At 48.2% G+C, this 12,267-nt stretch overlaps 1 protein-coding gene across 4 annotated transcripts in view; it reads left to right on the top strand.

Moving 5' to 3' along the window:
- The window catches only part of FLNB (filamin B), a 164,849-nt gene that overhangs the window by 113,746 nt on the left and 38,836 nt on the right, over positions 1-12,267 (top strand). For 3 of the 4 annotated variants that reach the window (XM_055272443.2, XM_055272427.2, XM_055272436.2), the window contains exons 21-26: positions 1,153-1,750; positions 2,391-2,564; positions 3,639-3,801; positions 4,656-4,816; positions 9,007-9,174; positions 11,076-11,199. In XM_055272443.2, coding sequence (XP_055128418.2) covers positions 1,153-1,750; positions 2,391-2,564; positions 3,639-3,801; positions 4,656-4,816; positions 9,007-9,174; positions 11,076-11,199 — 1,388 coding nt within the window. Of the gene's footprint in view, positions 1-1,152; positions 1,751-2,390; positions 2,565-3,638; positions 3,802-4,655; positions 4,817-9,006; positions 9,175-10,195; positions 10,289-11,075; positions 11,200-12,267 lie in introns of all 4 variants that reach the window. The other variant, XM_055272418.2, reaches the window with a different exon arrangement.

Below are 12,267 nucleotides of genomic sequence, written 5' to 3'. Positions count from 1 at the left end.
CAGGCGGATCATGAGGTCAGGAGATCGAGACCATCCTGGCTAACACGGTGAAACCCCGTCTCCACTAAAAATACAAAAAATTAGCTGGGCGTGGTGGCGGGCACCTGTAGTCCCAGCTACTTGGGAGGCTGAGGCAGGAGAATGGCATAAACCTGGGAGGCAGAGCTTGCAGTGAGCCAAGATCATGCCACTGCACTCCAGCCTGGGTGACAGAGCAAGACTCCATCTCAAAAAAAAAACAAAAACAAAAAAAAACATTATTCTTGGCTGGGCGCAGCGGCTCACGCCTGTAATCACTGCACTTTGGGAGGCCAAGGTGGATGGATCACTTGAGGTCAGGAGTTTGAGACCAACCTGGCCAACATGGTGAAACCCCATCTCTACTAAAAATACAAAGATTAGCTGGGTGTGGTGGCGCGTGCCTGTCATCCCAGCTACTCGGGAGGCCGAGGTGGGATAATCGCTTGAACCTGGGAGGCAGAGGTTGCAGTGAGCTGAGATCATGCCACTGCACTCCAGCCTGGGCAACAGAATGAGATTCCGTCCCCTCCAAAAAAAAAAAAAAAAAAAAAGTTCATCGTCATTTCTTCATAGTAACCCTGACTCAAGGGGTTTTGGAAGATTTCCAGTGGTCTCAGTGGTATGAGTCCTATGAAGGTGTCTTATTTGTTGAATTAGAGGTGAAAGCCTCATTCCTCACTCTTTTTTAGAAACAGTTTAGTTTTATTATTATGCAGAATTTGTTGAGCAAAGTGCAACAGCCCAAGCCACAGCCAGCTCCACAAGAGCCCTTCCATGAGCCCTCAACCTGGGATCTCGTGTATCTTTGTTGGAATGGACATTAGGTCTCCAAGTCCAGTCCTGTGATTTAGAAGGGTCAGGTGGGGTAGGAGAGAGGAGAGTCTTGGAGGGGCTGCTCCATGGGGGTCACACCTGTCTCCTGTGCCTTTTCACTGGTGATTGAGTTCTGAGGCATTTGCTGCGTTGACCGTTGTGGCTCTAACTCGTGTGCATGTGTGACACATGAAGCCCCAAGAGAAGAGCTGCCTGGCTAAGATGCACTTCCATGCTGATTACATGCGTGGGTGTTGAAAGCAGTGCTGGCTGAGCAGCGATCCCAGTGCAGTTTGACTTTATTCTTTGCTCAAATAGGTGAAGGCCCATGGTCCCGGCCTCGAAGGTGGTCTCGTGGGCAAGCCTGCTGAGTTCACCATCGATACCAAAGGAGCTGGTACTGGAGGTCTGGGCTTAACGGTGGAAGGTCCGTGCGAGGCCAAAATCGAGTGCTCTGACAATGGTGACGGGACCTGCTCCGTCTCTTACCTTCCCACAAAACCCGGGGAGTACTTCGTCAACATCCTCTTTGAAGAAGTCCACATACCTGGGTCTCCCTTCAAAGCCGACATTGAAATGCCCTTTGACCCCTCTAAAGTCGTGGCATCGGGGCCAGGTCTCGAGCATGGGAAGGTGGGTGAAGCTGGCCTCCTTAGCGTCGACTGCTCAGAAGCCGGACCGGGGGCCCTGGGTCTGGAAGCTGTCTCGGACTCGGGAACAAAAGCTGAAGTCAGTATTCAGAACAACAAAGACGGCACCTACGCGGTGACCTACGTGCCCCTGACGGCCGGCATGTACACGTTGACCATGAAGTATGGTGGTGAACTCGTGCCACACTTCCCCGCCCGGGTCAAGGTGGAGCCCGCCGTGGACACCAGCAGGATCAAAGTCTTTGGACCAGGAATAGAAGGGAAAGGTGGGTTTCATTTGAAAAAAAAAAAAAAAAGACCAGCTGGGACTTAAGGGCTACCTGAAACTTGGAGCTGCAAACTCAGCCACCTGCAAGAGCCAGGTGACATATAAGGCGGTTCTCACCTGTTCCCTCTGCCTCAGGGAGTGGTTGGAGGGCCCTGGTGAAGGTTAAGCACATTGCATTTCTGGAGACCATGCTACTCAACCCCTGTTTTCTGTTTCTCCATGGGGAACAGGACCTAGCATTGTCAGCAGAATCTCTAGTTTTTCTGGCAAAGCCAGAAATCTTGATTTTTCTCTGGAAATTCAACATATAACATGTTGGCATTTAATTGGAAAAAAGTTTAAAATGTGGTGTTAGCTAACACCTGCATGCCACACAGCAGGTTTGTCTTTAACCTTTAACCTGTCCTCGAGCCCTCGGTGTGAGCAGTCGTGTTGTCACTTAGCCGTGGCTACTCTAGAAAGGACTTCTTTTGGGATGGAGGGGGTTAATATTCTTGATTTGAGAGTTAGAAAAACCAGTTTTCCACTGTTACTGAAATTAGACTTCATGTGTCCTGAAGTGCCAAGAACCTTGATTCTGGGGTTTGCTTTTGGGTCTGGGGTACTGGGGCAGTGTCAGCTGTGTGCTTGCTCTGCAGATGTGTTCCGGGAAGCCACCACCGACTTTACGGTTGACTCTCGGCCGCTGACCCAGGTTGGGGGTGACCACATCAAGGCCCACATTGCCAACCCCTCAGGGGCCTCCACCGAGTGCTTTGTCACAGACAATGCTGATGGGACCTACCAGGTGGAATACACACCCTTTGAGAAAGGTGAGCTGCCCTGTCCTCAGACTGGACCCTCATTCAGAGCTGTCCTTGGTCATTTCCTCCTGGTGGCTGGTACTGATGCCTGCCCCATGTGCTAGGCCTGTCTCAGCAGGGCCACGTGCAGAGTGACAGAGTGGAAGTCAGCCTCCGTGGAAGTCACCTGCCCGCTCAGTGCCTGGCTTGCTGGCCTTGTGTAATAGGTGGGCTGGGTTTAGCCTCAGTCTCACCTCAGCAAGTTATGGGGTAATGTCATGATGTTGCTCATCTGTGCCATTTTTCTTTGCGTATGAATTTCTTTCTTCTTGAGTATTAGGAATTATAAAAAATGTCAATAAATAGAAAAGCATAAAAAAAAATAAAAGTGCCATGTATATCTCCACTACCTGGAGATCGGAAGCCTGCAACATTCTGGTATAGATATTTTCAATCTTCTTGTGGATGCGTGTTTCTTCTGTTTCTTGAGTTTTGCTTTTTCTTTTGGTTAATGGCTGGATGGTGTTTTCCCGAATGAGGGTAGTCTGTTTAGGATGACTGACTTGAATATTTGCTTGGTTGGGGTGGAGTGGCTTATGTGACTGCAGATAGACTGTTTGTAGTATTTAAAAGTCGGATCATACCTACATTACTGTGGGCTTGTTTTGTTTTGGTTTTTTTGAAACAGGATCTCACTCTGTTGCCCAGGCTGGAGTGCAGTGGTGTGATCATGGCTCACTGCAGCCTCAACCTCCTGGGCTCAAATGATCCTCCTGCCTCAGCCCCTTGAGTAGCTGGAACTGCAGGTGTGCACCACCACACTCATTTTGTATTTTTTGTAGAGATGGGGTCTCGCCATGTTGCCCAGGCTGGTCTTGAACTCCTGGACTCAAGCGATCTACCTACCTCGGTCTCCCAAGTGCTGGGATTATAGGTGTGAGCCACTGCCCCCAGCCACATTACTGTGTTTTTAACCCCCTTTTCCAAATAACATAGTATAGCATGCAGGCTTCAATGCTAGATAAAACTCTGAAGTAGAGAATCGTTTTTCACAAATAGGGGATTTGTATGCAAATATGTATTTCTGTTTGTTGTTTTGAACAGGTCTCCATGTAGTGGAGGTCACATATGATGATGTGCCTATCCCAAACAGTCCCTTCAAGGTGGCTGTCACTGAAGGCTGCCAACCATCTAGGGTGCAAGCCCAAGGACCTGGATTGAAAGAGGCCTTTACCAACAAGCCCAATGTCTTCACCGTGGTTACCAGGTAGGGAAGGCCCTACATTTGGTGTCTTGAGTCTCACTTTTGTGGCTAGATTCTACCTATGTGTCATAGTTTCCTAACTTTGGATAAGATGCATTTTTATTTTTATAACGTATATTTCCTTCCGTAGAGACTTATGTTACATAGAAAGACCAAGCATACCTAAAAAACATACCAAAGCACTTGATAATGGTCATGAAACTATTTAGCAAACCAGGACTCAATCAAGCTCTGTAACTTGATAATGTAAAAATTTGTAGCCAACCTTGTAAGTATTTTTATTAAAGTTGGTTGCAAGGCATATGCCTGCGTTGTACTTGCAGTCCTAGCCAGTGCAATTAGATAAGAAAAATAGGCTGGGCGTGGTGGCTCACACTTGTAATCTCAGCACTTCAGGAGGCCGAGACAGGACAATTGCTTGAGGCCGGGAGTTTGAGACCAGCCTGGCCAACATGGCAAAACCCCGTCCCTACAAGAAATATAAAAATTAGCTGGGCTTGGTAGTACACGCCTGTAATCCCAGCTACTACTTGGGAGGCTGAGGCATGTGAATTGCTTGAACCTGAGAGACATAGGTTGCAGTGAGCCGAAACCGCGCCAGTGCACTCCAGCCTGGGCAATGGAGTGAGACTCTGTCTCAGGAAAAAGAAAAATAAATGAAGCATATGCATTGAAAAGGAGGGGTCAGAGTGTCTTTACTTACGTTATACTAATGTGAAATTCCCTATGTGAGAGGTGTAGGAATTGAGTTGGGGTGGCTACATGGAATAGTTTATAAAGGGAATTTGCATGAATTTTGGCAATAAGCAGACCAGCATAAATGGTGCACATTTCACTTTCTTTTCCACTCTTTCCAGAGGGGCAGGAATTGGTGGGCTTGGCATAACTGTTGAGGGACCATCAGAGTCGAAGATAAATTGCAGAGACAACAAGGATGGCAGCTGCAGTGCTGAGTACATTCCTTTTGCTCCGGGGGATTATGATGTTAATATCACATATGGAGGAGCCCACATCCCTGGTAAGCTATTCCTCAGAGAGGACCCCAAAGAATAATTGATTTTGCAGGAAAATGGGTTTGATTTTGCTTATCTCTCTGAGTGGGGAAAACAATCTGATATTTGTAATAGCTGCAAAAGAAGAATTTTTCTTTAGGGCTACATCTCCAGGATTATCTCAACTCCCAGTAGAACCAGTAACATGGCAAAAAGCATCGGCTTAGAATTTTGACTGGAGGCTGGGCGCGGTGGCTCACGCTTGTAATCCCAGCACTTTGGGAGGCCGAGGCGGGCGGATCACGAGGTCAGGAGATCGAGACCATGGTGAAACCCCGTCTCTACTAAAAATACAAAAAATTAGCCGGGCGTGGTGGCGGGCGCCTGTAGTCAAAAAAAAAAAAAAAAAAAGAATTTTGACTGGAAACAGTTGTGCATGTGTCGGAGGACCTAGTTCTTGATTCAAGGGAAAGCTGGTTCTTTACAAAGTTGAAAATCACAGTGGCTCACGCCTGTAATCCCCAAACTTTGGGAGGCCAAGTCATGCAGATTGCTTCAAGTCAGGAGTTTGAGACCAGCGTAGGCAACATGGGGAATCCCTGTCTCTACAAAAAATACAAAACTTAGCTGAGTGTGGTGGTGCGTGTCTGTAATCCTAGCTGTGTGGGGTGGGGGCTGTGATGGGAGGATGTCTGAGATGGGAGCCTGGGAGGTTGAGGCTGCAGTGAGCTGAGATTACACCACTGCACTCCAGCCTGGGTGACAGAAGAAGACCCTGTTTCAAAAAAAAGAAAGAAAGACAATCTCTACTTTATTTTGTGCTTGGCTCTTATATACCTTATTCATGTGTCTTGGTTTCTTTTTTTCCACTGATAATACTAGTAGCTGATCAAGATATGCAGATTCAAATTCTTCTTTGTAATTTCTTTTATATTTAGTGATGTCATGTATACTCACTGTGAAACACAGTTTCTCAACTTCGGCACTATGACACTTCGGGCCAGATGGTTCTTTGTGGTGTGGGGCTGTCCTGTGCATTGTAGACTTTTGTCAGCATCCCTGGCCTATACCTGCTAGATGCCCATAGCAGACTTTTCCTTCCCCATTCTTATTTGTGGCAACCAAAAATGTCTCTGTATCTTGCCAGATGTCTTAAGGGACAAAATCACTTCAGCCTGAACCACTGCTATAAAGATTCAAAGAATAAATAAATATATGACTTAAGTAGTGAAAGACCCTCCCCCATTTGTTTTGGGGGGAGGACTCTCCATAGATTCTAGTTCTCTACTCAAATGATTGTCACCCCCACACATTTTATTTATTTATTTCAATAGCTTTTGGGGTACAAGTTGTTTGTGGTTACATGGATGAATTCTATTGTGGTGAATTCTGAGACCACCTCCCCAGCCCCCATTTCTAAAAGGGCAGGTGAGTATGTGGTATGGACATAAGACCAAGGACTGGGGCTGTTCTGGGCCACTTATGCCTTGTCTTAGGTGTGGTGTGAAGAGGGCAGAGCCCCACCCCAGGACCCCAGGAGCAGGAAGAGCCTCGGCAGGGGCTTGTTCTCTCTCTGGGTCACGCTGAGAGGGGAAGGGCAGGCTGAGGGGCCCACTGCTGGGTTCTGGGTTAACTCTCAGGCAGCTGGAGTGTCCACTGACCACACACTTTCCTGATTCCATTCCTGCTTCCCCCTTACCACATGGAAATGTGCACACACACACACTCACTCTCTTTCTCTCACACTGATCAGAAAGTATTGACATTCAACTCAGACTGATTCTACTCAGATACTCATTTAAACCTCAAGTCATTTAAAACAACATGTTTCTCCTTAAACTTGTGCTTGCGGCTCATTCAATATATAGATTTAAAAAATTCCTATAATCACTAGTCTAGGGGATTTCGGCTGTGGGCAAGACAAAGTTCCTGCCCTCAGGGAGCTTACTGTCCAGGGCTTATATAACTAAAACTTGTGATGACTGCTATGAAGAATGAGAATGGGGCTCGGTGACAGAATTCAGAGCTACGGGCTCCTTTTGGAGTTTTGTAGCACTTGCATTAGGAGAGAGTTGGGCACAGGGAATGGGTAGAAGGCTGCCCCCAGGAGGGGTGATGTGGCCCCGACCTGGCAGGCAACAGTGGAGATGAACATCTCCTGGTTTTTGCGGCAGTGAAACTTTTTGACTATGGGGAAAGGCTGGTGAATGCCATCAGCTTCCGAATCCTCCTTACAGAAAGGGGTCAGAGTTTGTCCCCTGTGGCCGACCTGTGAGCTTAAAGCAAATGGCCATCTTTGAGCATAACAACAGAAAGACACTCATTTGTGGTTTTCCCATCAGGTGTGGATGGTGCCTTTTTACGTTTCAGGCTCTCTGTTGCCTCCCAGAGAGTGCCAAATGCCAGCTTTTCCAGAAGCCCAGAACTTTCCCAGGCAGAGACATTTAGTGAAGTGTTGGTTGGTTTTCTTAGCATCAGGCTTCTTAGCTAAGGCAACCTATGGGGGTACTGCCGTGAAACAGTTGGCTACCTGCCACCTTCTAATTTGCTTTCATGGTAATTCTGGGTACTTAAATATTAGCCCAGTTTTTCCTGGCCTGGTTAAAAACCCGGAGTGGAGTTATTTTTAACAACGTGTCCTGTCTTACTCATAATGGCATGTTGATTTCCTGTGGTAGGCCAGCTGTGGTCGGTTGGTGGCGGCTGCCTAGACCACTGGATTGACTGGGGTTCGGAGTGCATGAGGAAAAAGGTCTGGCATGAGGGAATGGTGACATGTGTCTGGGCATGGAATAGGGGGGTGGCGGATAATGCTTGGGGTCTGCCATCTTGGACAGTTTATCTTACCCGGGTTTATTGGGTTTTGGCTGCTCTCATGCTGAGCTCAGACAATTTCTAATGGAGGCTCTGACTTAAAGATTGGCCTCAGAGGTAGTCCCTTGGCATCAGCTATTGACATTGAAATCTTCAACTGTCACTCTCTAAAGTAAAGCCCCCTTTTGTTCCTCTCACCCCAATGTGGAGGCCTGTGCTTGTTTGCCAGGGCCAGCCATTTATTTCACGTAGGTAAGGACCTGGATGCCGTTGAAACCCAGCTGTTGTTAGAAAGCCAGGGACTCAATTCTTTGTGTGTCTTGGCTATCTACCATCTCTAATTCTACAAAGTATAAATTCTCTGGGATGCAAAGCAGAGATCCCTCAGCTTTCACGGCAGTCATTAACTTTGCCAGATACCATGGGGAGCACTAGGACTCCCATGCAAGGCAGAGGTGCATGTAGCCCCTTGGTGATGGATGTGGCAGCCTGAGGCATGCTGCCGTACACTGGATGGGGAGGTCCCCCTCCACAGCGGAGTCCATGGGCGTCCTTGGCCCAGCCCTTGTTTCTGTTTAGCACTTCTCTAGCAAATCACTATCTCCTCTCCTTGACTCCTCTGTGCTTCATCTTTAAAACTGACACCTTCAAGGAGTCAGAGGCCCTCAGGGTCCCCCGTGGGGTCAGCCATGCAGCAGGAGCTCAGCTTACACTCAGGAAGACAGCAAGGCTTCACCAGGTGACTGGGTGACTGAGAAGGCTGAGTGTGGTCAGAAGGTGCCAGCTGCATTGGAGGGAGAGGAGTCTGGGGGGGACACACAGGAGCCATGTGTGGGAGACAGGGCTGGATGTGGGCTGCAGGGCCTGCCCATCTCTCTCCGTTCTGTTGTTCCACCACTTGGCTTCCTCCTTCAGTTGCTCCAGCAGCCTGTCTCCTCCCTCGCCTCTAGGCCGCTGCACGTGCTGAGGCCTCCCTACTTGAAGCACCTCTCTGTCTGCTCCCTCTTGTGCCGCAACTGAGATGTTACTGGAAAGCTTTCTCTGGTTTCCCACAGACCAGGTTAATTGCCTCCTGAGTGCTCCACCTTCCACACCCCAAATATGTTATGTAGGATGTTAGAGTGACTTGCTTGCCTCATCCTTCTCCTGCATTGTGGGTTCCTGGAGGGTGTTAACCACTCAGGATCCAGCACCTGGCACAACATCTGCACGTAGTAGGTGGTCTGTGAGAATGGTTGACAACAATGAGTGGGCACATGAGCAGTGCACACAGCGAGGCAGGGGAAGCTGACCAAGGCCTGCATGGCCGAGGTCCCAGGGGAGCAGCAGTGCTATTCTGGGTGTGCACAAGGTGGTCTCTAATTCCCAGCTTGTGCTCAGAATCCCATGACCTCTCTTCCAGGCAGCCCCTTCAGGGTTCCTGTGAAGGATGTTGTGGACCCCAGCAAGGTCAAGATTGCCGGCCCCGGGCTGGGCTCAGGCGTCCGAGCCCGTGTCCTGCAGTCCTTCACGGTGGACAGCAGCAAGGCTGGCCTGGCTCCGCTGGAAGTGAGGGTCCTGGGCCCACGAGGTAAGTATGCACCCTGCCTTCCTGCAGACATTCATCTGCCCCAGGCAAGGGCAGCTGTGACCCAGAGCAGATGCTTTGCTTTTGAGTTTGCTCATGAGCTTAAAATTAAATTTAAAAAAGTTATTGTTTCATGTTCTAGTTAAACAGCAGAAATTCCTGCTTACAAGTAAGCAGGCCTGTTATTTCTCCAGTGGTCTGTCCCCCCATTTAATAATACAGCTATGATTTTCTTAGAGGAAGCAGCAGTATTTGGGCTGTCATATGTAATATGGTGGCGACTGTTTCATTATGTGTTTGAGCATTTGTGAGGGGGTGGGTTGGTCTGGTCGTGGCAGATGGTGGGGTTTGGAGGTGATAACTCATTGAGATACCTTGGTGTCCATGTGGTACATACCAGAACCTCTGGGAGTGCCAGGTACATGATGCACGTGATATGTGGCTTTGTCATTGGCTTAGTTCCCCAGAGAGAGAGGGTGTCTTGGGGAATGGGCTTTGTTGGCAATTTGGCCTGTCCTGTTGGCAGCCTGGAACTTGGGTTTGGTAAGGCTAGCGGGCCATATAGGGACAAAGCCCTGAAGTGCATTGGAACTTGCCTTTTTTTGGTAAGTGACCATGTTTCCTCCTCCAGCACTTAAAATGTGCCTTTCTCCCACATGGAGGACAGTGTGCCTAATTTCTTACGTAATCTGGATCTTCCTCCCCAGTGATATGTTCTTGGATTCACAGAAGTGGCAAATGGGGGTTTCCCTCTTTGAAGAGGAACCTTCTCCTTCATGGGGTTCAGCAGGAGGTTATGCCCTTTGAAGCTCAGGGCAGAAGTGGTTTGGGGGAAACGAGGTCACGGGCCTGGGATCAGATTCTGTGAAGTTACTGAGCTTCAGGGCCTGCATGCATTTTTGTGCATGTATGTGTCCTTGTGTATGTGTGAATGAGAGAGGGAGAAAAAGAAAGAAAGAGAAGCTTTACTTGGATATCTGCCTCTATTATGAAGGACTCTCAAGTAACAGCCTTTTGATTTTAGCTGATGACACGGATTCCCAGTCATGGCACAGCCCCTTGAAAGCCCTTTCAGAGTTCTTTAAAGGTGACCTGAAGGGTGACTTTAATAAGACAGGTTTGCATTTTCCCATGGCTGCTGAATTATGTAACCCAAATGCTTCTTGCTGGCCTCACTTCTAAAATTGCTTACATCTGCCTCATCTGCTTTGCTTAATGAGCATGTCATCCTTTGATTAACCTACCCTGGAGTTGACCCATCCTTGACTATCACGTTGGAAGCTGGGATCTGGACTCTGCAACCCAACGTGTGCCTTGATTATGTTTTAGCATAATCTCTAACATCTCCACAGGCTTCACCTTGAGGGTCCCCTTGCCCCTGAGATTGGCACCCTCACCTGCCCTGCACCTATGCCCCAGCATGCTGGTACCACAGTGTTCTTTGCTCAAAGGTGGCCACAAGTCTTGACTAGACAGCCCATTGGTTAATTTTTGCTCTTCACAGTTCTGGACTCTTTGGCAGTGTCTCAGCTGTAGAGTAAAATTGCCACATCCTAAGCATGCCTAACCAGCTTAAAAGGTTATAGTGTGTATTCAACACACAGCATCCACATACACCCTCCAGCAGCAAGCACAGGCAGTCTCCTTAATTATACTCTAGGGCAGACTGAGTGTATTTTAGCCAACAAAAAGCAAAAGGTGTCTCTTGGGGTCATTTCTGCAACCATGAACTGGGGATGCTGTGATTTTTTTCAGGCCTGTGATTATGGTTGCTGGCCTTTATATTACTCATCAGTGGAAACCGATAGCTCTTGGGGATGGATGTGATCCTATTTCAGACTCAGCCAAGGGTGGAGCAAAGGTGAGGCCAGGCAGCTCCTTAAACCTCTCATCTCTGTCCTCAGGCCTGGTGGAGCCAGTGAACGTGGTGGACAATGGAGATGGCACACACACAGTAACCTACACCCCATCTCAGGAGGGACCTTACATGGTCTCAGTTAAATATGCTGATGAAGAGATTCCTCGCAGGTAAGCTCCATCCATCCGCCCATCCATTCCTCCATCAGTCTGTCTGTCCACCCCTCCATTCCTCCATCAGTCCATCCACCCATCCATTCCTCCATCATTCCATCCATCTACTCATCCATTCCTCCGCCAGTCCATCCATCCACCCATCCATTCCTCCATCAGTCCATCCACCCATCCATTCCTCCATCATTCCATCCATCCACTCATCCATTCCTCCATCAGTCCATCCATCCACCCATCCATTCCTCCATCAGTCCATCCACCCATCCATTCCTCCATCATTCCATCCATCTACTCATCCATTCCTCCATCAGTCCATCCATCCACCCATCCATTCCTCCATCAGTCCATCCATCCATCCATTCTTTCATCATTCCATCCATCCATCCATCCATTCCTCCATCAGTCCATCCATCCACCCATCCATTCGTCCATCAGTCCATCCACCCATCCATTCCTCCATCATTCCATCCATCCACTCATCCATTCCTCCATCAGTCCATCCATCCACCCATCCATTCCTCCATCAGTCCATCCATTCCTGCATCAGTCCATCTACCCATCCATAGAGGCAGCAAGTATTACATAGAACCTGCAACTTGTCACCACACACTAGCCTTGATATTTGTGGCTCCCGCTCTCTCACTCCCCCAGTTCCTTTCAGACATCTTTAGTTTAAAGGTGAGCTGAAATTAAGAAGTTGGAAATTCTAACCAGGTGTGGTGGGATTCGCCTGTAATCTCAGCTACTTGGGAGACTGAGATGGGAGGATCACTTGAGCCCAAGAGTTTGAGGCCAGCCTGGGCAACATAGACCCTCCCCTGACATCTCTGGAAAAAAAAAGAAGAAGAAGCAGTAGTAGTAGAGAATCATTGATGAAATAAAGAATTTATTAGTTTATCAGAGGCTTCCTTTTGGTGTTTTGGTGAACCTGCAAGTAGTTTTCTGATTGGAACAGGACAAAGGTCTTTACTTCAGGGTTTGCTTGATAAAAGCATTTCCAGAAGATTTTACATAGAAACCTTGTTCCTTGTTGATATTAATACAAAAAAAATTGTTACATAAGCT

Source organism: Symphalangus syndactylus, chromosome 1 (genome assembly GCF_028878055.3).
Source record: "Symphalangus syndactylus isolate Jambi chromosome 1, NHGRI_mSymSyn1-v2.1_pri, whole genome shotgun sequence".
Classification (NCBI taxonomy): Eukaryota; Metazoa; Chordata; class Mammalia; order Primates; family Hylobatidae; genus Symphalangus; species Symphalangus syndactylus.
This window is presented reverse-complemented; position numbering and strand designations above follow the sequence as displayed.